The sequence below is a fragment of the Macaca nemestrina genome, chromosome 2 (genome assembly GCF_043159975.1).
Source record: "Macaca nemestrina isolate mMacNem1 chromosome 2, mMacNem.hap1, whole genome shotgun sequence".
Lineage (NCBI taxonomy): Eukaryota > Metazoa > Chordata > Mammalia > Primates > Cercopithecidae > Macaca > Macaca nemestrina.
In genome coordinates this window covers 113,714,007-113,738,917 of record NC_092126.1, presented here as the reverse complement: position 1 = coordinate 113,738,917, position 24,911 = coordinate 113,714,007, and the positions used below count along the sequence as shown (strand labels likewise).

Here is a 24,911-nt window from a genome sequence, read left to right as displayed (position 1 = left end):
GCCTGTGAGCTAGGGGAGGGAAGGGGGCCCTTCCTGGGGCTCCCTCAGGGCTCAGCTGCCCCCAGCTCAGACCTTCCCTGAAGCTGCTGGGGATGCACCTCACGTTGCCTCCTTCCAGAGGCCTCTCTCTGTCCCACTTCCTGGGGCCTCATTAATTCCTCCCCACCTCACCCCGTGAGAAAGCAGGTCTGTGCTGAGCCTGGCCCAGGCCCAGAGCTGGGTCTGAGTGTGCCACTGGTTAGTTTGGGCGGCAGGGGGTGGGGGGGTGGGGGACTTGCCCTGTCCCCACCCTCATCCCAGACAAAGAGACGGGAGCCCTCCATCACCATCCATGTTCTGGCCCCTACCTCACTTTCCAGGAATCCAGGGACCATGGAGACCAAGAATAGAAAACACAGCTGGTCTTATGTATAATATTTATAAAAGAGGGCTGCCAGCCTCCCCACCCTGTCCCAGTGTGGCCACTGGGGTCTTTGGCTCCCGGGGGCAGGCCACTCTGGGCCTCGGCCTGTCTCTTCTCCCAGCAGTGGAATGTGAGCTGTGGCCCAGGCTTGTGGCAGGGGGAGTCCCAGCCTCCCCAGGACTGGTGAAGGGACAGGGCAGGGGTCTCTTGGGGATAGCTACACCAGCCCTACCCTCAGCAGAACCTGCTGGTCCCAGCTATGGGGTATGGGAGGGTGCCATCCTGTGAAGGGGGGTGGGAGAAGAGTATCCAAGGGCCCAAGTGTCTGAAAAGGGCCTAGGGAATAAAAGGGGGAAAAACAAGTGGGCTGGGGAGATGAGGCCCCAGGGCACAGACCGCGGCCTAGCAGCAGGGTAGGGGAATGGCTCTAGGCCGATTCCAGCTCTGTATGTTTCTACAGGCTGTATCTCCTCAGGAGGCAGCTGCTGGGCCCTAGTGTACGCATCTGTGCAAGGAGGGAATGAGGGGCTTGGGTGGGATCTAAGGCGACAGCCCCACCCTGCTCCCAGTTCAAGAAGCCCCTGCTGCTCTGGAGCCTAGCAGGATAGTGGCCCAAGGGCCTTGGTCCTGGCTCTTGAACAAAAACTTTCCAGAGAGGACATGGGGCCTGGCTGAATGCCACAGTGTTAATCACGTCTTTCTCCTCCCCCGACTGGCCACTGGATGGGAGCAGGGGCTGAAGAGTCTGGGCAGGGCTGCTAGGGTGAGTAGACAGAACAGCATGAGGGTCACCCTAGTGGTTTCCTCCGTGCCGGCTGGTCCCTGAGGCCCAGTCAATGATGATGAAGCTCAAGCTCATGGTCATCAGCAAGAAGCCAAGCACAGCAAAACATAGGGCCTGTGAGATCAGAAGTCAGGGTCAGGTCCAAGGTCAGGGCAGTTCCCTTAGCCCCATACCAGCCCACCGGCCTCCAGGCCCCTCGCACCAGGATTTTGGGGGTGGATCTCGCAGGCTCCTTCTCCGTGGGCATGATTCGGAAGTAGAAGATGGCAGGGAAGATGAAGATGAGGCATGGGGCAGATGTGGCACCTGCAAAGAACAAGACATGGCCACTGCTGGCTCATATCCTCCTACTGACTAAGATTCGGGGGTGGACTTTTCAATGAGATCAAACACTCCTTATTGAGGGAGTTTCACGTTGAGACCACTGGAGAGCGCTGCCTGATTCTAGCCCATCAGCCTTTCCCCCTTGTTCTCTATCCGTGAGGATAGAAGGCTGGTGATGTCGGTATCAGGAGAATGTCAGCCAATGAAGCTAGCAATGAGGAAAGGCAAGTCAAGAGATGGAGAGAGACGAGGGCTTAAGGGTATTGGGCTCCAGGCTACAGCTATACTTGAAGGCTTCTCTGTTATTTGAGCCAGTGAATTCCTTTCTGCTTAATTCATTTCGAGTTAGATTTCGGACATAGAGAACGAAGAGTGCTGTCAATGATATCCATGATACTCAGCCCCCAGGTCTGTCTGTCAGTCCTGGCAGAGTTTATTAGTCCTCTGAGTTGGGTCACCCCAAAGATATTTCAGAATTGTCTGCTCTACCAGCTGAGAGCCCCATCTGGAATGTGGCAGTGGATGGAGCGCCAAACTTGGAGTGCAGTGATCCTGGGGCTGAATCAAGCCCAAGGCTCCTATTCACCAGCTGTGTGGCCCCGCTGCTCCTTTAATCACTCTGAACTTTAGTTTCCTCACATGTGAAATGTGGACAAGACCCAGTGAGATCCTTTGAGGAGGCCTCTGATCCCTGGGGTCCACCCCTGTCCTCCAGCATGGGGGACTGACTCAGTGACTCTGAGCCCCGAAAAGGGATTAGAATAGCCTATGGACAAAAGCTCAGATGGGAGGCCAAACTGTGCACATGGCCACTCCACTTAATGTAGGGTGTAAGCTCAGGAATCTGCCAGGATTTGCAGAGGTGAATTCCTCTGGGGCAATACCCTGCTTCCACAGCAGGGCCAGACCCTCACCGATGACCCCAAAGATGCCCAGGATGTTGGGGGCAAAGATGACCAGCAGGTTGATACAAGTGAGCAGGCCAACAGCAATAAGCACATGCCGCAGCCAGCTGAACTCCTGGTTCGGAAACAGCATCTGCTGGATGGCACGGCGCACCTGGGGGACAGGTGGGAAGAATAATCAGCCTGTTGGCCCCATCAGCCCCTCCCGCCACTGGTCTGGCCACCTGCCCACCAGCTCACCGGGAACAGAACGATGGGCACTGTGAGCGTGACTGCTGTCAGCACGGCTACACGCACACACAGGATCAGCACGTCAAATGGGTCCACTTTGCTGTAGGTGTGCAGCAGCTCTGACTCCACCCCATCTGTGGCAGGCAGGGAGGGTGGTCAGCAGGTGGCCCCGGGAAGGAGGTGGGATCTGAGCTGCCTGGGGGACCCCAACACTGTGGGGATTGGCATGCAGACTCACCTCCACAGCAGCAAGGAACAGCCAGGCACCACATGCCTCGGTATGGAGGGCACCATGGCCACAACCAGCCCCTTCCCCCCAGCCTGGCCTAGGCCTCTGCCCACCAGTGCCACCATACCATAGAAGGTGAGGTAGCCAAAGAGGGCAGCCAGGAAGTACATGATGTACATGACGGTGATGGACAGGTTGGAGATGTGCTGCATCTTCTTCTTGGAGGGGCTGTGGGGAAGTGGGGGACGGGTGTTGGTGACAAGCTGGGTAACATTGGGAGACCCCCATGTGCCCCAAGCCCTCTCTGGCACCACACTTTCACCATTCAGCAGCTGAGGGAGTCTCCTTCTTGCTCATAATCGCCTCTCATGGCTGCCCCGGAGATCTTAGATAAAGTGACTTGGCTCCTGTCACTCCCCTCTCCACATTCAGGACCACATCCATTCTCCCCAAACCAGCTCAGGGCAGCCCCCCCACCGCTGCCAGCCACAGATACCTACTCCTTGAGCTCGGTATAGATGGGCAGCACCTCGGGGTGGCAGACGAAGGCGAAGGCCATGATGGGGATGGTGTATGCTGTCTGGGGAAGCATGAGGCTGTCAAGGCAGTCCCCCACTCTCACTGGGCCCCCGCCCCACCCTGACCTGTCAGAACCTGTGAGTTGAGCGTGAAGTAACTGGGAGTGCAAAAGGCTGCAGCCTCAGGCTCGATTTGCAGCTGCACCTTCTCCTTCACGACCTCCATGTGGCTGAAGTTGCCTGTGGTGTTGTTGAAGTTGGGGGGCAGTGGGCAGGGCACGTGGAACTTTTTGTAGATGACCTGGAGTGGGGAGAGATGAGGGTGTCAGAGCCAGGCTGAGCTGCCTGGGAAGTTACCATGAAGCCACATCTAGATCAGGACTGGCAGAGCTGCCTTCTGGCCCAGGCTTCCCAGAGACACGTGCCCCCTCCTGATGACAGGGAACTCCCCCGGGAGACCCGCTGCCCGCTTTCTCGGCCAACATGGAAGATGACTCACTGCAATTAGGAAGAACATCATGCAGCTAAGAGAGAAGCCGCTGGAGTAGCCCAGGTAGCCTGCAAAGTGGAGGGGGCACTCTGAGACCTGGGGCCCCTCCCATGGTATACGCCTCCGACATCCCTTCCAAGGCTCTGACCCTTCCACACTCACCAAGCTGCCGCATCAGTGCCAGGGGCAGAATGATGATGACAGAAACAAGGATCACCAGGTAGTTCCCATTCATGTACCAGTCCCTGCAGGGACAGGAATCGGGAGCCAGGGTCAGAATCCATTCAGCCTGGGATGGGGCCCCTGCCTCCCTCTGCTGGAGTTACCAGTGGTGCCAGTGAGTGACATCTAAAGAATGTTTGTCCACAGCTCTGAGTCTCACTTTCCCCATCTGCAAAATGGGCGTGCCCGGCTGGGCGTGCTTCCTCACGCCTGTAATCCCAGCACTTTGGGAGGCCAAGGTGGGTGGATCATCAGGTCAGGAGTTTGAGACCAGCCTGACCAACATGGTGAAATCCTGTCTTTACTAAAAATACAAAAAAAAATTAGCCGGGCATGGTGGCACAAGCCTATAATCCCAGCTACTCAGGAGGCTGAGGCAGAAGAATCGCATGAACCCAGGAGGCAGAGGTTGCAGTGAGCCGAGATTGCGCCACTGTACTCCAGCCTGGGCAACAAAGCAAGACTCCGTCTCAAAAAAAAAAAAAAAAAGAAGAAAAAAAAAGGGCGTGCCCTCAGTACTCTCCTTCAGGGTGACGTGAGAACTAAGGTTCCAGCCTGGCACACAGCTCATGCTCAGGACCCTCTCTATTATAGGCAGTGCTGTTGCTTTTCTCAGGACACACAGGTCTGGGTCCAGCCTTTGGATGGAGGTGGGTGGGAGGAAGGGACCTGGTTCTAGAGGAAGGTGGTGTTTTCCATGGGGGTTTCAGGCACTTGCAATAACCTGTACTCCTTGCGGTTCCTTCTGGCATCTTGGCATTGCCTCATCCTGCTCCCTCCTCTAACCCACCAGGAATGGATATGGGGCATGGGGAAACAAGGGGATAAGGGCTAGGACCGTCCTCAAAGGCAAGCCCGGAGGTTAACTCCTTGGGAAAGGCCCAGGGCCCTAGGGGCAGAATTCCAGCTCTCCCTCTTGCCGGAGCTACTCTCAACCTCCCAGCCCCTCTGCTTGCTCGGCTGGGCTGACAAGAGCAGGGCCTGACTGTGTCCCCTCTGTCCCACAAAACACGTTTGAAGTCCAGTCAATGCTGGCTAAAGTGATAGGCAACTGGGACACCTGGGCTTAATCTCTTGGTGGGGGGGCAACCCCATGGTCAGGAATAGCAGGTGCTTAGAGCTAAGCTTGAGCCTCCCATGCTCACAGGCTGGGTTCGGGGTGAGGAGGGGCCCAGCTTTCTCAGCTGCACCCTGCCCCTAGCCCCACATGCCCCTTCTGGAGGGGGGTCCCCTAGGTGCTTCCCAAGTGAGTGTGAACTGAATGCTGGCTCTGCTGGCAACTCTCCCACCTCCACCAGCTTCTTGTCTGCTTTGTCTTGTCTCTCCCACTAGCCCAGCCTGGCACCCCCACCCTCACCCAGCCCCCTACTCCACCCCTCCTCATTGTACAGCACCCCTCTCCTCCCCTCCCCACTCCAGGGCTCACGAGGTTTTCTCCTCCAGGTTCAGGAAGGTCTGTATGACAAGTGGCAGCTCAGACTTGATGATGTACAGGTAGCTGGACATGGCTGTGGGGAGAGGGGTGAGCAGGCGCTGGGGTCAGCCCAACCGGCCAGCTTTCGGGGCCGTCTGCTTGCCTACTGCCTGCCCCTGCCCACTGCTCTCACCTCCGATGTTCTGGAGCGTGATGGCCAGGGCTGCTGCCAGCTTTCCTGGGGTCCCAAAGGCACGGTAGCCCAGCTGCTCATAGGCACGGATGCCTGCGGCAGCAGGGTCAAGAAGTCAGGAACTGGCCCCAGTTTACCCACCAGCTCCCGCCCATTCCAGGCTGGTGTGAAGCTCACCCACGACCCCTGAGGACTTGAGTAGCAGGTGGATGGAGTAGCTGGAGAGCAAGGCGACAGCCGTCAACAGGAACCTGGGGACACATGGGAAGATGGAAGAAAAAGGCCACTGGGGGCTACCCTAGCTGGCAGAGGGTGAGGGGCTCTGAGAGGCCTGGGGGTGAAGGGTCTGTGACCTGGGTGTCTGGACTTCCAACAGGTATGGATGCAAGCTCAGCAGGTCCCAGGGGTGATGAACACCACCCCGTTTGATCCAGGGTGGGACACACACCAGAAGGGGCCCTCTGAGTCAAGAGTGTCCCTATGACTGCCCTCTGAGCACCTCCTCCTCTCGAGTCCTTGAAACAAACATGTGTTCCATTCTGGCTTCAGGGCAGAGCCCCCAGGCAAAGGACACGTGTGCCCACACAAAGCCTGGCCATGGGGCTTGGCCATCATGTGTAAAGTGGCAGAAGGACAGTCTCTGGCCTGTAAGACTGGCCTGTGTTGTGACCTCAGTCAGTTTACTGGGCAGTGAGGTATATTTGTTTGGCTGTGGATGTTTTTTTCAGGCATGGTTTGTTAGTGTAAGAAGTGCCCACCCACTGCAGCCTGGGTGCTAGGACAGGGAACTGGCAGGTCCTGGGAGGTCATGATTGGTGACTTGTTTAGGGCCCCTATCTTTAGAAGGTTCTCTGAGGTCACTCACAGGAAAAGGATAATGCCCGTATTGGCCATGGCATAGGCGAGTCCGAGGATGCCGCTGCCCATGATGGCATTGCTGAGGTTGAACACTGACATCCCAAATGATGTCTTCCCCTCGAACTGCAGGCACCAGAATGGGATGGGGAAGGGTGGGAGGAGTCAGCAAGGGACAGGGGCATCACGGCATGCCCCCTGACTGTCCCTCAGCCTCCCACTGCTGCCAGAGACCACCTTATTACTGCATCCAAGTTCCCCACAGTGTCCCCCAACAACCCGTTGCTGCCCCGCTCACGTCGGTGAAGTGTGGCTCCTTGCTGGGACTTTTCTGTAGGAAGCTCTTGCCCTCAATACAGCTCCTTGTGGGGTCCTCGACCCTGTAGGCACAGGTCAGGGTGGGTGGCTCAGCTCCAGCCCTTTGCTCTGTACCCCTGCCCTGCCCTGTCTTGAGCCAGCACTGGGTCCCTCTTGTACTCACCTCTGGTTGCCTGCCATAGGGGTGATGACTGGGAGCAGCCCCTCTGAGTGTTTGCCATTGGGCACCAGCTCCACCATCTCTGTCTGCAAAGGCACCTCCATGGCTCAGGGCACACCACCAGGAGCACCGGTCTCACACCAACAGTCAGATGTCTGCAGAGCAGCCGGTCCCTCTGGTTAGCCCCATTACTTGGGCCTATGGCCCAGCCTCCTACCCGAGGCCTGCAGCCATAGCACACCTCCCAGATGGCCACTCGGGACATACCCGCACATGCAGCTCTGCCTGCTGCCTCCCTGGGATCTGCCGTTGGGGGGATCCAGCTCGGACACCTGAGTTCCCAGCATGTTCTGATGGGACACCCTAGCCAGCACATAATGCATTTCTTACACGCACACCCATCCAGGCAAGCCTTTGGGGTCTCGGTTTCCCCATCTGTGAAGTAAGGATCATCTGGATGACCCAAGTTCAGAGCCCAGTGGCACCAGCATCCCCAGATGCTCAGTCCCAGGTCCCCAGACTTCACTCTGGGTATGTACCCGGGATAGACTTCCCCTCCTTGACATCAGTACTGGGAGATGGTTTCCTGCACTGACCCTGTGTCCAGGGGCCTCCTGTCCGATTTAGAATGGCACTGCCCGACGGCTGGAGGCCTCAGGAGAGGGTGAGGGCTGTGGGCCCTGTTCCCAGCTGCCCGGCGGGCACTGCTGGCAGCCAGAACAAAGAGCCCTCTGTGGGCTGAGAGCTGGCGCTGGGAACGGCAGGCGCAGAGGCTGTCCCCCCTCCCCGGAGCCAGGATGCCTGAGGCGGTGCTGGGTAGCTGGACACCTGGGCCCTTCCCGCCTGGCTGCAGCAAAGGGCCCTCAGGGGGCCTTCCAGGAAAAGGGTGCTCCAGGGCCGGTTCTCTGTGACACACATGCCTCACCTTCCACACAGTCCTGGCCTCAGGGCCATGTTTTCTTCCAAGCCTCTCCTCTGCTGCCAGGCAGGGAACCCCCGTTAGGCCTCAAAGGAACCAGCTCCCCTTTCCCCACCATCCCTGCTCACTGCCCAGACAACTCACTGGCCCCTCTCCCATCACTGGATCCAGGAATTGCCTGCTTCATACCCAGAGGTGACTGGGCATAGTGCCCCCAGGTTCTGTAAGGACACCCTGAAGGCCAGCCTGGCCAGCAGGAGAGCTGAGGCCAGAGTGGAGACCAGTGAGTGGGACAGTACTGCCAGGCAGGACAGCCAGAGCCTGGTCCTAAAGCCACGGCACCCTCTTTGCTGGGGAACCCTGAATTCTGCCCTGAACCCCCCATCCCCACTCCAGCCCCTGATGGTCTCAGGTCTGCCCTTGAATCTGGAGCACTGGGGGACTCAAATGTAGCACTCAGGGCTAGGGGTGAACAGGAGAGGCTGGGCTCAGGCCTCAGGCCTGGTGCCCCCGGAGGCTGCAGAGGTCACAGCAGCCTCTGGCCTCTCTGGTCAGAGGACTCCCTCCCTGTACTGCCCCAGGCAGCCCCAGGCCGGAGTTCAGATTCTGGCACCTGGACCCTGGAGACCCCACACATGGCACTCTTGCATCCCTCAAACTTGCCTCTCCTTCTGATGCCAGCATCTTACCTCCTCTCCTCCCAGCCCCACCTACTCAGAACTCTAACAATGTTAGCATCTCTTCTTGAGCCCTCTCCCCTGACCCCAGAGTTGCCTAGGTCCACCTGTCCTCATGCCCCTGCCCTAAGCCTTGCCATCAGCATCCCTCCAAGGGTCCCACCTGGGTATGGAGGTGCCGGTGCTGGCGTCCAGAGCTACTCCAGAGTCCGCCCTGCACTCAGTTGGGGGTGCCCTCTCTCGGCCCCCTGTCCTGGGCAGGCTGGGACAGGCCCTCAGAGTGTGCTGAGCTGGCAGCCTGGACAAAACACACTTCTCTGCCCTAATATTCTTCCGTAGCAGCCAGGCACTGCCTCCAGGGAGACCACAGTCTGTGTCATGGGCCGTGGGAGGTGTCTGAGGTCTGAGTTCCAGGTTCCCCATCCCCCCTGCAGGAGCTGGGCCTAGACCTTTGGGGCCTGGTGGCTATTACTCAATCATGACCAGTCATTGCTGGGTCTTGGGCTGGCCCGAGATCCCAGAAAGGATTTAGAATATCTCTCCTCAAGTGACCTCCAGTCTGAAAGAGACAACCCCCCCAAAAAGCACCCTCATCACTACCCTGTAGCTCCTGCTGCAACTCAGTGTGAGCCACACAGTGCTGTGTCTCAAAAAAGAGGATGGGGGTGCCGGGCGCAGTGGCTCATGCCTGTAATCTCAGCACTTTGGGAGGCCGAGGAGAGCAGGATCACCTGAGGTCAGGAGTTCAAGACCAGCCTGACCAACATGGAAAAACCCCGTCTCTACTAAAAATACAAAATTAGCCCGGCGTGGTGGCACATGCCTGTAATCCCAGCTACTTGGGAGGCTGAGGCAGGAGAATCGCTTGAACCTGGGAGGTGGAGGTTGCAGTGAGCCAAGATTGTGCCATTGCATTCTAGCCTGGCCAACAAGAGCCAAACTCCATCTCAAAAAAAAAAAAAAAAAAAAGGATGGGGGAATCAAGGAAGACTTCCTGGAGGAGGTAACAAAGCCAGTCCTAAAATTCCAGTAGGCACCCTGGGATGTCAAACAGGAAACAGTGCACCAGGCAGAGAGCACAGCATAGGCAGAGGCCCTGAGGTGCAGTACAAGGCAGACTGTGAGGGCTGAAGGAAGGTTCTGTGGCGACAGACAAACCTGATAGAGCTGTAAAGGCCAGGTCCAGGAGTATGGACTTTGGTCCAGGGCAGGGAGGAGGGCTGGGGGCTGGGGACCAGGGTGAGGATTAGCACTGGCCTGGCATGGAGCCCCCAGCCATTCCCTGAAGCTACCAGCCCATTTTTGACAGCTCCTACCCCTCAGGCCTGTGGCCTCCCAGGCTCCTTTGTATCCGGGAGTCAGGGTAAACTCAGGGAAGGGCCCCTGCATGAGAAAGGATCCCAGCAGAGCCTGATCTCCTGTGTTGAAAGCCCAGAGCAGACCTTCTGGTGCTGGGCTTGGCCCTGCCTCACTGTGTGGCTAGGGGCAGCGTACTCCCCAACTCAGGACCTCAGTGTACCCCTATCCTCTAGGGGTCCCATGAGGCTTGGTCAAAGTTTGGGATGAGTGGGGAGCCTCCCCAAAGCCTTCATCCCCAGGGCAGGCCATGGGTGCCCAGAGAGTGGCCAGGCGCTAGGGTGGGGAGATCATAGTGGCCTTGGGCAGGTCATCAGAATGGCATGTCATGGATGTAGTGTGAGCCCGGGCAGTAGATCAACAGCCCAGGCCATTGCCCTGGGACCTGTTTTGCTTTCCTGGGAGATAAGGGCCAGGAGGGGCCAGAAGCCACAGGGATGGTGCAGCAGGTAACACCCGCCCACGCAAACATCACCTGGTGAGAATTCATCAGTCACACCTCGGCAGGTGTTGAGTTTGGCTAATTAAAGATTTTGAGCCCCAGGAATCCAGGCCACCTCAGGGCAGCTGATGCAAGCGGCTACAGGAAGCACAGCTCTCTGCCCAGGGATCAAGGTCCTTGGAGTCCCCAGGACTCTGAGTCTTGCTTTCCTTCCCCATGCTCAGGAACATAAGTGGGTGTGGGTCTGCAGTAGTGAGCTGGTGACAGGGAGGCCTTCACACTCTTTTTTCCTTGGTGGTCACTTGTACCAGCGGAGGCACAGACCCTCTGGAGCTTACTGCTAAGGCCCAGGCTTCCTGACCTCCGCCAAGATCTCAGGAGAGAGACAGTTGGCCTGGCTTGAGGGTCCTTCATGATTATTCCTGGGGGCTCAGGGATGAGGGCTGCCCCCAGTTCTAGCTCAGCTTATTTTTACCACTCCCCTCCTTGACTGAGACAGGGTGCCCCCCTTCTAAGTCTGGTACCCATCTGGACAGCTACCCCTCTGTCCACCTGCTCCTCCAGGCTTCAGAGGGAAGATGCCCCCTCCTAGGACAAGGTGTTAGTAAGAGGGGAAACCAGATCCAGTGGAGACATTTGGACTGTATGTTCTCAAGGCACAGCCACAGGAATTAGTGGTAGCTGATTGCTGGGGTCAGGGGTCTAGGGACAAAGCAAGTGGGAGGAGGATGTTAGAACAGGGAAAAGACACCTCTTACCCTCCTCCAGACCCACGTTTCCAGATTTTGACCCCAGTAGATTCTAGTCCTCCCTCTGCCACGTCCTCCTCATCAACAACACAACAATGCAAGTGGCCAGTGTGTGACCAACACTGGGCTAATACCGAGGAAGTGACATGCAGGAGGGGGCACATTCAGGGGAAGGCAGATGGCCCAGAGAACTGAACTACTGGCTACGTTAATCCTCAACCCCCAGTTCCCTGGCCTTGGGATCTAGGGTCTGTGGCTGTGTGTTCTGGGCATCCGGAGGTGTCTAGGAGGATCTGAGAGACCCAGCTGGGGCCGGAAGGTAGACTTTCCTGTGGCCGGGTACATTTTCTAACAGATGCTTGTAGCTGGGCCTAATCTTAGGCACCTCAGCCTCCCTTCCCACCCAGCCCTGGACCCTCCTTGCTCAGGCTGCCACCCGTAGAGGTTGCAGCCAGAAGCTCTTGGTTCACGAGTGGGCTACAGCAACAGCAGCCCCCACCTCCCCCATTGCCAGTCTGCTGAGAAGGACGTGCAGCCCGAGGCCCAGCTGAGGCAAAAGACAGGACATCACGTGACTGTGGCCCCCCAGGGGCAGGGGAGACCCTGCGCCAGCCAGCCCATTCTCCTCCCTGCTGACCCGGAATCCCCTGGAGGCGGCCAAATATTTGGACAGCCGGACTTCTGGCCCCAAAGAAAGCTGAAACACAGGCCTCGGGCAGTTCAGGACTCGTCAGAGAGTCCAATGGGGGGCTAAAGTCAAGGTCGGCCTGGAGGAGGGGCAACATCCAACATCAGGAAGAAGAGGAAGAGGGAGGGAAGAGAGATAGACAGGGAGAGAGCGGGGAGAGAAAACAGTCATTAGCTCCATGCGTCCATGCATACTGATCCATACAGAGAGAGAGACAGACAGACAGAGATGCAGAGGCCCAGGGAGACAGGGAAATGCAGATACACACAGAGGGACACAGACAGAAAAACAGACAAAAATCACATGCAGATAGCGGACAGACATTTAGACAGGGAGACAGAGAGTGACAGAGACAACCAGGGAGGTGAGAAACAGAGTGAGCGCCCAGTCAGAGACAGCCAAATGGAGGAAGAGACAGACAACGAGACAGCAAGAGATGGTTGTAAGGCTGGGCGTGGTGGCTCACGCCTGTAATCTCAGCACTTTGGGAGGCTGAGACGGGCAGATCACCTGAGCCCAGGAGTTCGAGACCAGCCTGGCCAACATGGTGAAACCCCATCTCTACTAAAAATACAAAAATTATCCAGGCATGGTGGCAGGTGCCCGTAATCCCAGCTGCTTGGGAGGCTGAGGCAGGAGAATTGTTTGATCCCGGAGGCAGAGGCTGCGGTGAGCCAAGATCATGCCACTGCATGCCAGCCTGGGTAACAGAGAGAGACCCTATCTCAAAAAAAAAAAAAAAAAAAAAAAAAAAAGAGACAACTGAGGAAAAAGCCCCAGAAAGAGCGAGAAGGGGAGAGGGAGCCAGGGATCCCAGGTGAGGGGGCAGTAGGCCCAACGGACACTGCCAAGATGGCCAGGCAGAACCCTGGAGGACCCCACAAAAAGACTGCTGCTGTGCCTCCAGGTCTCCACAGAGCAGGTTATGCCCCTACCAGCCAGGTGCTATGACACCCAGAGGGTGGGGCTGAGCCCACTAGGGCCACAAGGCCAGGCCCAACTGGAAAGCTCAGAGATCCCTGGTCCAGCACCCAGGACTTGTCTACCTGAGCAATGGAAAATACATGTGGAGATGATGGTCAGTTGGAGTGACCCCCATTCTCAGCAGCCATGCACGTGTGCAGACGTGCCGGCTGAGAGGCTGTGTACAGGACGTGGCCCGCAGAGCGGAAATTCAAAACCAAGCCACCCCAGGCCACTGGCCGGAAAGCCCCTCCTGCCCAGCAGCTGGTCCTTCCCTTTGGCCCCCAGAAGCCCCGCCTGGTCCTCTAGAGCCCCACCCTGTTCTCCTATGTCTGTCCTACTACCTAGAGTCAAAGGCCTACCCTTCGCCCACTAGACAAGATTACACAGGGCACACAGTAGGTGCTCAGCAAATGTTAAATGAATGGAATGGCCAGGCACGGTGGCTCACACTTGTAATTCCAGCACTTTGGGAGGCCAACGCAGGCAGACTGCTTGAGCTCAGGAGTCCGAGACCAGTCTGGGCAACATGATGAAACTCTGCCTCTACCAAAAATACAAAAAAATTATCCAGGCTTCGTGTTGCGCACCTTTCGGTCCTGGCTACTCAGAAGATTGAGATGGGAGAATTGCTTGAGCCTGGGAGGCGGCGGCTGCAGTGAGACTAGATTGTGCCACTGCACTCCAGCCTGGGCAACAGAGTGAGACCCCATCTCAAAAAATGAAACAAATAAAAATAAATTAATGGAATGCAGTTGAGGCCCTCGGCAAGCCCTCTTACCTGCTCCAACTGAGGCCTGGCCCCTGGCCATGTCTACACTAGAACATCCTCCCCCTGAGTTCCAATTCTACTATAGCATAGACTGCACATTCCACCTCAGCTTTCTGTTCACAGAGATGCCAAAACTGCACCTCCCTGGTGGCCCACCCGCACCACTCCCCTCCAAATATGTTTCCCTCTCAAACTGGATGCTTGTCCTCACACCCAACCCAGACTTCCAGGGTGTGTCCAGTTCAGCTTAAAATCCTTCCCTGACTCAACCCAGAGACCATGAACCACCCAGCCAGTCTTGTTGTGCCTCAGTTTCTCCATCTGTCCAGGGCTTCAAGGCTACTTGCTAGGGCAATGGCACAAGAGCAGGAGCAACCAGTTGTCATGATCTGGCAACTTGGAGCCCTGGACTGGTGTGGGGACCATTTGTGACATGGGCCAAAAGAACCAGCACACAACGAAGAGTGACTTGAGAGGCCAGCGAAGACATGGGTCCCATGGGCCCAGGCAGAGCAAAATTCTGAGATACACACTCCCACCCTCCCCAGAGATTCGGCTCCCTGCTCCCAATGTCAAGAAATCAGATTCCCATTTCTGGTTTCAGTCATTCCAGCCCTCTCAGAGATGGGCCAGGCTTGGCATCTTCCAGTCCTGATCCCTCCCACCAGTGATGCTTCTTGCAGGAAGGGTACCCTGGCTGTGCCTAATATCCCCCATTCAAAATCGAACCATCCTTGGGTCTCTTTAGCTTTTTATCCCCCAGACTGAGAGCCCTGAGGGATTTGCTTCCTTTCCAAAAGGAAATGAGCCCCATCCCAGACCTTTTACAGAACAGGAAGAGGTGAAAGGTCCAAGGGCATTTTCCAGGGGCAGGTCTGTGCCCCGAGTGGGTTATGGAAGAAAGGACAGGGTTGGCAGGCTGAAGGAAGGATGGGCATGAGTGGGGATGTCTTCCATGGTGTTCCTCAGGGCTCAAGAGCCTTTGACTTAGCCTTTCTCAGACCTGTTTGGGAGCCCATACCTGGACTCAGGACTCAGGTCCCTGTGGGGGGAAAAGGGCGGGTCCCCGCAGGTCCCGCCCCTGGCCTCCCCCTGCCCGGGTGTAAACAAATGCACGCATTCGATGTGGCCAATCGAAGGGGCCAACCGGGCGGGGGCGGGCTCTTGCAAACCAAGTCTTGGTTCCTTCTCTCCGCAGTGCGCTGTGCCGGCTCTGACTTACACCCTACTCAGCTCCAGGTTGGGAGGAGCTCGCACGGCGCCCCGGCCACAGGTCAGGGAGCCACGCGCGCCCTGCGTCCTCTGTGCCCGCTGGCTCCTCTGCAAATGGCACCGACTCTGGGACCAGCATGTACCCCGCGGCCCCTCAGGCGGCCCGGCCCGATCTGCCCTCAAGCCCTTGTCCAAAGCAGCCGAGATAAATATACCCGGATTCCCATCGTGCCAGCCGGGCTGCTCTGCCTGTCAGGCGCCCGTCGGGGCAGCGCTCCAGGGACTGCTCCAGGCTCCTCTTGGGTCCTCCCCCCGGGCCCTCTCCAGCCTGCCCCACGGGCCCTGCCTCAGAAAGCCTGGGGCGTGCCGCCCGAGCCTCCAACAAGGCGTCCTGTGGTCCCAGCCCCGGGTGCCCGCCGACCTCCTGCTGCACCTCCCGGCCATGCTGAGAGGCCCCAAGGCGACGACGTGTCCCTCCCGGTACCTCCAGCGCCCTGCTCAAGCTCGGCGCTGAGTCCCGACTGGCAGGTCCCCAAGACCGGCGCCTGGAGCGCGCGGGGCTTTGGCTCGCCGGAGGCTGGGGCGCCTGCCCGGGTCAGGACGCGAGAGGAGAGCTGCCCAGAGCCCAGCTATGGACAAGGAGGGTGGACAGTAGCGCTCGGCCCACCCGATTCCCCTGTGCGGCAGGATGAACACCCGAAGCGGTACCTGGCCTCGCGGCTGGGCACGCGCGGCGCTCCGCTCGGGCCGGTGCGGTCCGCTCTGCTCCCAGCTGAACTCAGGGCTGCAACAGCGACAACAGCGACGGTGGGGATGAAGGGCGCCCGGCCCCGCCCCCGGCCCGCCCCCGGCCCGCCAATCCCTGGCTGCCCGCGGGAGGAGGGGCTGGTCGGGGAATGGCTGGGGCCAGGGCAGGCCGGGAGCAAAGGGGCGGCCTGAGCGTTAAGGAGCCCCTAGGTGGGAGAGCAGAGCTGCTGGAGGGGCTCCGTTGAGTCTTGTGGGGGGAATGCTTCAGTCCGAAGCAGATTCTCTCTGAGGTCTGTGGGTGTCACCTTAACCCCTGAAACGCTCTGCCCACACCCCTCAAAGCCAGAAGGCGAGCTTCAGTCAAGAGGACTGGCAATGCATAGCCTCAGTGAGGGATACTTGAATGAGGGACTTCCAGGCGACACTCAGGCAACAAAATACCTCTTCTATCTGCCTCCCCCTTCCCAACCAAGGGTGGGGTGGGGGCGAGGGTGGGAGGGCTTCTTGTATCAATTCTGTCTCCACCTCAGATATTAAGAGGAGGCTGAGGCTGGAACAGAGAGGACAGGGGCAGCGACGTCAGGTAAGGAGTAAGGCTTGGCTTGCTTGAGCCTCACCTGGGGCCCCCCCAACCATGACCCCCATCCTTATTTAGAAGGTGTAGGAGACAGCTGTCAGCCTGTCCACAAGAAGGGGGCTGGGACTTGGTGCCCTGGGGACAGATAGGGGTTTTAGGATGGCCCTGTTCTTGGCTGGGGGTTCCTGCCCCACCCCTGCCTGCTTTCCACACAAGGCCTTGGTGCTCAGAGGCGGGTGGTAGGTGTTAAGGTCCCAGGTTCTGCCAGTAGGAAGCTGGGGGAGATGCTGACCTTTGGGGTGAACTGGGGGGGTTCTCAGAACAGCTGTGCCCCTTGCTTCTCAGCCACTGGCTCTGATCCGATTAATCTCATGGCCTCTGCTGTTCCTATCCAAGCTAGTCTTCTCTGTGTCATGCCTGCCCTGCTTCCCAGTGCTGGAGGAATGCCCTCAGAGGACATACCCGACCCTCCCTTGCCCTGGGCTGGGAGTCAGGACTCCAGGATTCTCTCCTGCTGACTCACAGAACCACCACAGCCAACCTGGCGTACCTCAGTTTCCCTCTGTCACATGGAAATGGCTATCTTTTTTCCTGAGGGGAATGGGCAGAGGGGAAGCTGTGAGACGGGGTAGTGGGCTCAGCTCTGGCAGGCAGGGCTAGAGAGAAAAGCATTGGGATGGTGGCAACCCCTGAAAACCTCAAGCCACTCGAACTTCTGCCTTGCTGTTGACTGGAAAATGGGAAAGGGCTGCCTTTCACTCCTGGTCTGGAGCCGATATCATCCCTAGATCAGAGCTCACTTTGACTCCCACCCTCCAAAAGGGCATGGTTCTGCCATAGGACAGAGCCATGTAGAAGAGGCGCTGAGGAGGGTCTCAGGCCTGCCTCCCACCTCTCAACCTCTCACCTGCAGACACCCTGGATGTTCACAGGAGCTGTCTGCAAAGGGCTGGTGGCTCTTACTGGCAGTTCATGAGGGGCCAGGGCTGGCTCAAGGTCACCTGGGATATGGGTGTTGGGGTCCTCAATCTAGACTGGAGGAAGCAGGGGCTGGCTGGGCTGGGCTGCTGTGGGAGGCCCAGAGGCGGGTATGATGTGGGGTCCCTGGGTCAGACCAGTTGTGGCCAGGCTGGGGGAGGGGCTGACTGTTTGTTGTTGCTAGGCCTGGGCCCTAGCCAGGGCAAACACAGCTCGGAGGCCTTTCCCGCCACCTGCCGAATCTCCCGGCCCAGCCAGTGGTGGCCGGACAGCTGGACAGCTAGGATGTGGCTCTGAGAGCTGCTGGTCGCCTTCTCCCAGAGGCTGGAGGGAATGTCCATCCGAGCAACCTCAGGGTTGCAGGCGGCCTCTTGGGATGGAGGATGGGGGAAGCTTTATCCCAGGCTTCAGCCCAGCCTCCACCTCCACTGCCCCATCTCCGCAAACTTAAACCCAGGCCTGAAAGACTGCCAGACCTGTGCAGCAGAGCTCAGGGACCACTCACATCCTCCTTCCAGGGCACCGATAGCCCTTGGCTCTCCTCCTTCCTTTCTAGTAATTAACTCTTAGCCACTAGCTAGGCCGCCTGTTTTCACCATGCCACCACCTCTGTTAACATGCTGTCCACACAGTGCCCCAAGACCATCTCCAACAGCAATGCCCCATCTTTGCCTCCAACCCAGCCCTTCCAGAGCCCAGTATCTGTGTCCCCTGACTCCTCAGACCCCCTGCAGCTCCTGCCCCCACACCTGGCTGGTCTCACTCATATCTCCCCACCTGCTCCCAGCAGGCCTCTCCACCTCTCCCAGGCCTGGCTGGCCTCGCTGTACATGTTCCTACTCTTTGCAGAACTTGCTAGCTTTCATGTTCCTGTGCCTCTGCCCTCGTACTTCCCAGGGCTGAAGTTTCCCTACCCTGTCCCATCTCCTTGGCAGACTCCTACTTGTCCTTCATCACCCTCATAGATCACCTCTGAGAACCCTGCTTGAGTCATCGTGAAGAGCCAGCTAGTCCAACAATGACTGCTCTTGCTGCTCTTGTCACCCCACCCACACAGCCCCAGCCCTAGTGTCTCCAAGCACTATCTCCAGGTGGTCTAGAAGTGAAAGCGCCTGCAAGGTTGGAGGGCGCAAATCAAGGAGAGCCTGATGGCGAAGCAACCCACGGACTTGCTCTGCCAAGGGGAAGAAGGCACAAGCCAGGGTGGGGAGGGAAAGGGCACTGTGGATGGAGAAAGGAGCTCGGCTGGAGGGAAAAGGAGCCTGGGCGTCAGGCTAGCCCTGGTGGGCGGAGGGCTGCGTGCAGGGCAGCACGCTCCTTCTGGGCTCATGATCAGGAGTTTGAAATCCTCAGGAGAAGGTGGTTCTCACCCCTATACCTCAAGGTCTATTACTACACCTCAGCTGCTGACTATGCTCTGCTCAGTTTGGTGCCTGGGAGGCTACTCTTTGGGCATGAACAGGGCTTTATTGCCACAACACAGAGTGTAGAAGTATGGAGGGGACCCATAGGCAACCCTCTTATCCAGCCCTTCCCTGGCCTGGGTCCCCAGAACTGGTGACCTCATGGCTAAGGCCTCATCCCCACAGCCCTGACGTGCCTACCCTCTCTCTCCTGAGATCTGGCCCCCAGCTTCTCTGGCCACTGAAGCGGCTTAATGAGCCCTGGTCACATGGACTGTACTACTGCCTGTGGGGAGGGCCCAAACCCCTACTGGCCACCCGGCCAGGCCCTGACGTCAGCGGCATTAACTGTCCACCAGGCTTGTCTAATCTCTGGTTGGTGGCCGGGCCAGGTTTGTCCCGCCAGAGCCAGAGCTGAAGGCTGTGGGGGCCCTCAGGGGCACCTTGAGGTTGTAGGTCAGGTAGGGATGGTGGTGGCTGAGGTGATCACAGTAAATGCCCCCCACTTACAAGACTGGGGTGTGGCCACTGTGCTGACTCTGGGCCAGTGCTCTCTGATCCTCTGCACTGGACTATGAATCAGGCATCAGGTACCCATTGATCCTGCTCCTTAGGGTGTAATTACACTGGTGTGGTGAGCAGGGCTAAGCAGGTTTCAGGCTGGGAGACTCAGGGCCTCTCTGCACTTGCTGGCCATGGACAGGGCAGTTTGAGGCCAGGCAGTGTCCCCAACTCACAGAATCCGTGAGTACCGACCCTGAATCCCAGACCCCAGGGTCAGAAGCATATGTGGATGGGACCATCTGGAGGGCAGGGTCCAGCCCCTGCATGTTGTTGGGGCTCTTCTGTCCCTTGCCCAGGAAGGCTGGGGAGCACATTACCTTTCTGCCAAGACAAGGTGGCTATGCAGAAGGCCCCACTAAGTCACTTCTCCTGACAGCTTCCTCCCTCTCAAGCCTAACACTTCCAGCTCCTCAAGGCCTCCTATCCCATGCCCACTACTTCCCTCTGTCACTACCTGCATCCCACCTCACTCTAGCAAACTGGGGAGCGGGTCCTTAGTAGAGATGAACAGCCCTGGCTCAGCCAGGCCAACAGCACCCAGCAGGGGTCTTGCACCACTGGCCAGATCCCCCCGCCATGCCCAGTCTTCTGAGCAGCACCAGTATCACTGCCCACATGTGCGCTGGCCTCCCAACCCCATCCAGTGTTCTTCCTGTGTTCAGGCCTGGGTGCCCTCATGCTCCCCTCTCCAGCCTCCCACAGGCTCACAGCTCCCCACCACCTGGACATTGAGGATGCCGCCTACACTTAGCTTTCTGTCCAGCACTGAGTATCAGTCAGCCTCCTGGGCATCTCTCCCAAGCACTACAGGTCCTGCAAATTCAGCCCATCCAACACCCCTTTGCAATACGGGCTTGGTGGGGGCATTGCCTATGCTTGGTCAACCGCTCAGACCCCAACCCATGTCACTGAGCCCCTCACCTTGTAGCCTTGGTTTTGTCAGATAATGGAGACATAACCTATGCCTCATGGGGACCCGAGCCACACTCCTCTCCTCCTCCAAACTCACACTGGCTCCAGGAAAAATATGTGCCCCTATATACGTGTTCCAATGAAAAAAAAAATTTTTTTTTTTTGAGACAGAGTCTCGCTCTGTCGCCCAGTGGCACAATCTCAGTGCAACCTCTGCCTCCCAGCTCCAGCAGTTCTCCTGCCTCAGCCTCACGAGTAGCTGGGACTACAGGGATGTGCCACCACACCCAGCTAATTTTTGTGTTTTTAGTAGAGATGGGGTTTCACCATGTTGGCCAGGCTGGTCTCGAACTCCTGACCTCAGGTGATTCTTCCCCTTTTGCCTCCCAAAATGCTAGGATTACACTCAAAAGCTACCACGCCCAGCCTTAATGAAAACTTTTTTTTTTTTTTGAGACGGAGTCTCGCTCTGTCATCCAGGCTGGAGTGCAGTGGCGCGATCTCAGCTCACTGCAAGCTCCGCCTCCTGGGTTCACGCCATTCTCCTGCCTCAGCCTCTGAGTAGCTGGGACTACAGGCGCCCGCCACCTCGCCTGGCTAGTTTTTTGTATTTTTAGTAGAGACGGGGTTTCACCATGTTAGCCAGGGATGGTCTCGATCTCCTGACCTCGTGATCCACCCACCTCGGCCTCCCAAAGTGCTGGGATTACAGGCTTGAGCCACCGCGACCGGCCGAAAACTTTTAATAATTATTTTTTCAAGAAGCAGATTTTGAAAATATTATTGGTTATTTTTGTCTCCATTAAACCCAGGAAAATAGAATTATAAGAAATTCTGGCTGGGCACAGTGGCTCACACCTGCAATCTCAGCACTTTGGGAGGTGAGGCAGGCGGATCACCTGAGGTTGGAAGTTCAAGACTAGCCTGACTAACATGGAAAAACTCTGTCTCTACTAAAAATACAAAATTAGACAGGTGTGGAGGCACATGCCTATAATCCCAGTTACTCGGAAGGCTGAGGCAGGAGAATCGCTTGAACCCAGGAGGCGGAAGTTGCGGTGAGCCAAGATTGCACCATTGCACTCCAGCCTGGGCAACACGGGTGAAACTCCATCTCAAAAACAAAAAAGAAAAAAAAGGCTGGGTGTGGTGGCTCACGCCTGTAATCCCAGCACTTTGGGAGGCCAAAGTGGGTGGATCACGAGGTCAGGAGATCGAGACCATCCTGGTTAACATGGTGAAACCCCGTCTCTACTAAAACTACAAAAAAAATTAGCCGGGCGTGGTGGCAGGCGCCTGTAGTCCCAGCTACTCAGGAGGTTGAGGCAAGAGAATGGTGTGAGCCCGGGCAGCAGACCTTGCAGTGAGCTGAGATTGCGTCACTGCACTCCAGCCTGGGTGACAGAGTGAGACTCCGTCTCAAAAAAAAAAAAAAAAAAAATTCTGTTTAAGTTATAAATAAAATATTTAAACTTAAAATAATGTGAGTTTTAACATGCCTACTTTTTCAAGTTTTTTCAACTATTTAATGTTCTGGAAAAAAAATAACCATTAAAAATATATAAAACAGGCGTGGCGCGGTGGCTCAAGCCTGTAATCCCAGCACTTTGGGAGGCCGAGACGGGCGGATCACGACGTCAGGAGATCGAGACCATTCTGGCAAACAAGGTGAAACCCCGTCTCTACTAAAAAATACAAAAAAAAACTAGCCGGGCAAGGTGGTGGGCGCCTATAGTCCCAGCTACTCGGGAGGCTGAGGCAGAAGAATGGCGTAAACCCGGGAGGCGGAGCTTGCAGTGAGCTGAGATCCGGCCACTGCACTCCAGCCTGGGAGACAGAGTGAGACTCCATCTCAAAAAAAAAAAAAAAAATACATAAAACGAGTTTAAAAGGCATCCCACAGAGTGGGGAAAAAATTTGCAAATCCTGTCTCTGATAAGGAATTATTCTCCAGAATATACAGAGAACTTCTAAGACTCAACAACAACATTAAAATAATTCAAAAATGGGCAAAGGGTGTGAACAGGCGTTTCTCCAAAGAAGATATACAGATGGCCAATAAGCACAGGAAAAGATTCTCAACATCACTAAGCAATAGGAAAATGCAAATAAAAACTACCAAGAGATACTACTATTAAAAAAGAAAAATAGGCCAGGTGCGGTGGCTCATGCCTGTAATCCCAGCACTTTGGGAGACCGAGGCGGGTGGATCACTTGAGGTCGGGAGTTTGAGACCAGCCTGACCAACATGGAAAAACCCCGTCTCTACCAAAAATACAAAATTAACCAGATGTGGTGGCACATGCCTATAATCCCAGCTACTTGGGAAGCTGAGGCAGAGGAAATGCTTGAACCCAGAGGCGGAGGTTGCAGTGAGCCGAGATCGCACCATTGCACTCCAGCTTGGGCAACAAGAGTGAAACTCCGTCTCAATTAAAAAAAAAAAAAAAAAAAAAAAAAAAAATTAGCCAGGCGTGGTGGCGTGAAGCTGTAGTCCCAGCTATTTGGGCGGCTGAGACAGGAGAATTGCTTGAACCTGGGACGCGGAAGTTGCAGAGCCGAGATTGCACCACTACACTCCAGCCTGGGTGACAGAGCGAGACCCCATCTCAAACAAAACAAAACCCAGAAAATAACAAGAGTTCACAAAGATGTAGAGAAAGGTGGACCACCTGTGCACTGTTGGTGGGAATGTAAAGTGGTACGGCTGCTGTGGAAAACTGTTCCTCAAAATATTAAATGTAGGCCGAGCGCAGCAGCTCATGCCTATAATCCCAGCACTTCGGGAGGCCTACGTGGGCGGATCTCCTGAGGTCAGGAGTCCAAGACCAGCCTGGCCAACATGGTGAAACCCCATCTCTACTAAATTAGCCGGGCATGGTTGCGGGTGCCTATACTCCCAGCTTCTCGTGAGACTGAGGCAGAAGAATCGCTTGAACCCGGGAGGCAGAGATTGCAGTGAGCTGAGATCAAGCCACTGCACTCCAGCCTGGGCTACCGAGTGAGACTCCATCTCCAAAAAAGAAAAAAAAAAAAGGGGCCAGGCGCAGTGGCTCACGCCTGTAATCCCAGCACTTTGGGAGGCCGAGGCTGGCAGATCATCTGAGGTCGGGAGTTCAGGACCAGCCTGGGCCCAACAGAGGGGGGTGAAACCTCATCTGTACTAAAAATACAAAATTAGCCAGGTGTGGTGGCACATGCCTGTAATCCCAGTTACTTGGGAGGCTGAGGCAGAATTGCTTGAACCCAGGAGGCAGAGGTTGCAGTGAACCGAGATCATGCCATTGCCACTCCAGCCTGGGCAACAAGAGCAAAACTCCATCTCTAAATAAATAAATAAATAAAATAAAATAAAAATAGATTCACCTTATGAGGCTGGTTGCAGTGGCTCACACCTGTAATCCCAGCACTCTGAGAGTCTCAGGCGGGCTGATCACCTGAGATCAAGAGAGATTGAGACCATCCTGGCCAACATGGTGAAACCCCGTCTCTACTAAAAACACAAAAATTAGTTGGGCGTGGTGGCATGCGCCTGTAGTCCCAGCTACTCAGGGGGCTGAGGCAGGAGAATCGCTTGAACCTGGGAAGTGGAGGTTGCAGGGAGCCGAGATCGCGCCGCTGCACTCCATGCTGGTGACAGAAAGAGACCCCATCTCAAAAAAAAAAAAAAAAGATTCACCATATGATTTGCCAGTTCCATTTCTGGGTATACACCCAAAATAATAAAAAACAGAGGCTGGGAGAGAGATTTGTACACCCACATTCATAGCAGCATTATTCATAATAGCCAAAAGGCAGATGTAACCATTCATCAATAAATAAATGAATAAACAAAGTGTGGAATATATACAACCTTTAAAAGGAAGGAGATTCTGCCACATGCTACACATGGATAAACCTTGAAGACATGATGCTAAGTGAAATAAGCCAGTTGCGAAAATACAAAGACTCCATGGACCCACACATCTGAGGCACTTAGAGCAGTCACATTCATAGAGAAGGAGAGTAGAATGGTGGGTGCCAGGACCGGGGGAAGGCAGGAATGGGGGGTTATTTTTTCATGGGTACAGAGTTTCAGTTTTACAAGAGGAAAGGAGTTCTAGAGATGAACAGTTGTGGTGGTTGTACAACGTTATGAATGTACTTAACACCACCAAACTGTACACTGGCAAGTGGTTGAGATAGTAAACTTTATGATACATGTATTTTTAAAACTGGCAAAAAAATCCCTACAAACATAATAGCAACTAATAGTTTTCCCTTTGCTTCAGGCCCCAATATATCTTAGCATGCCTCTGTTGGATCCTCTGTTGGATTTTGATATTTCATTCGTTGTGAGGTTTTGCATTCATTTTGATTTTTAAAAATATACTAACATTATTTATCTTGGTTACTAAATTTTTTGACATTGCCTTAAATTTTGCACACGAGGTGAGTGTGCCTCACTTCCCTCACCCTAATGCCAGCCCTGCAATTATGTTCCTGCCTTGAGGGCTTCCAAGACTCTCCATCACCTTCTGAGAAAGCCCAGGCCCTCCAGCTGGCTTTGGGTACCTGTCCACGTCTCTCCTCCCCTGTTCTTGCTCCACTGAACTCCTGTGGCCATGAACCCATGTTTCTAGGGCTGGTACAACTACTGTCCCTGCCAGAATGAGCCTCCACCTCAAAACTCCCTCTTGATCCAAGACCGTCCCAGTGAACATTTTCCACAACTCCTCTCTGCTCAACCCCCATCAAAAGCCATGAGTTGGTTCCATACCCACAAGAGTGCCCCACCTTGTCAGGCCAGGTACTTCTTCCTGGGAGGGGCCATCTTCCCACTTCATGCCCAGCCCAGCACCGGGCACTTAATAAATGCCCATGACTTGTGATAATTAAGCCCTCCACCAAGAAAGGACAGCTGGGG

The 24,911-nt window shown here is 55.9% G+C and overlaps 1 protein-coding gene across 1 annotated transcript; it reads right to left on the bottom strand.

Annotated features, from left to right (window-relative positions):
* Positions 1 to 402: 402 nt before the first annotated feature.
* LOC105480472 (solute carrier family 38 member 3) lies at positions 403 to 15,648 on the bottom strand. Its single transcript, XM_011739403.2, has 16 exons — positions 15,533 to 15,648; positions 7,050 to 7,201; positions 6,867 to 6,948; positions 6,579 to 6,694; positions 5,891 to 5,964; positions 5,714 to 5,806; positions 5,533 to 5,614; positions 4,047 to 4,129; positions 3,894 to 3,952; positions 3,531 to 3,695; positions 3,377 to 3,456; positions 3,004 to 3,104; positions 2,657 to 2,781; positions 2,426 to 2,570; positions 1,390 to 1,493; positions 403 to 1,301 (listed from the first exon to the last, which is right to left on the bottom strand). Exons 2-16 carry the CDS (start codon positions 7,148 to 7,150, stop codon positions 1,197 to 1,199), a joined length of 1,515 nt encoding a protein of 504 aa, XP_011737705.2. The 5' UTR covers positions 7,151 to 7,201; positions 15,533 to 15,648; the 3' UTR covers positions 403 to 1,196.
* Positions 15,649 to 24,911: the final 9,263 nt, after the last annotated feature.

Excerpts from the sequence above, each read along its gene's own strand:
- LOC105480472 (XM_011739403.2), bottom strand. The coding sequence starts at position 7,150 with ATGGAGGTGCCTTTGCAGACAGAGATGGTGGAGCTGGTGCCCAATGGC. Across the intron at positions 6,949-7,049 it reads CCTATGGCAGGCAACCAGAG|GGTCGAGGACCCCACAAGGA; the intron begins GTGAGTACAAGA and ends CTGTGCCTACAG. Across the intron at positions 5,965-6,578 it reads ACGGGCATTATCCTTTTCCT|GTTCCTGTTGACGGCTGTCG; the intron begins GTGAGTGACCTC and ends ATGTGTCCCCAG.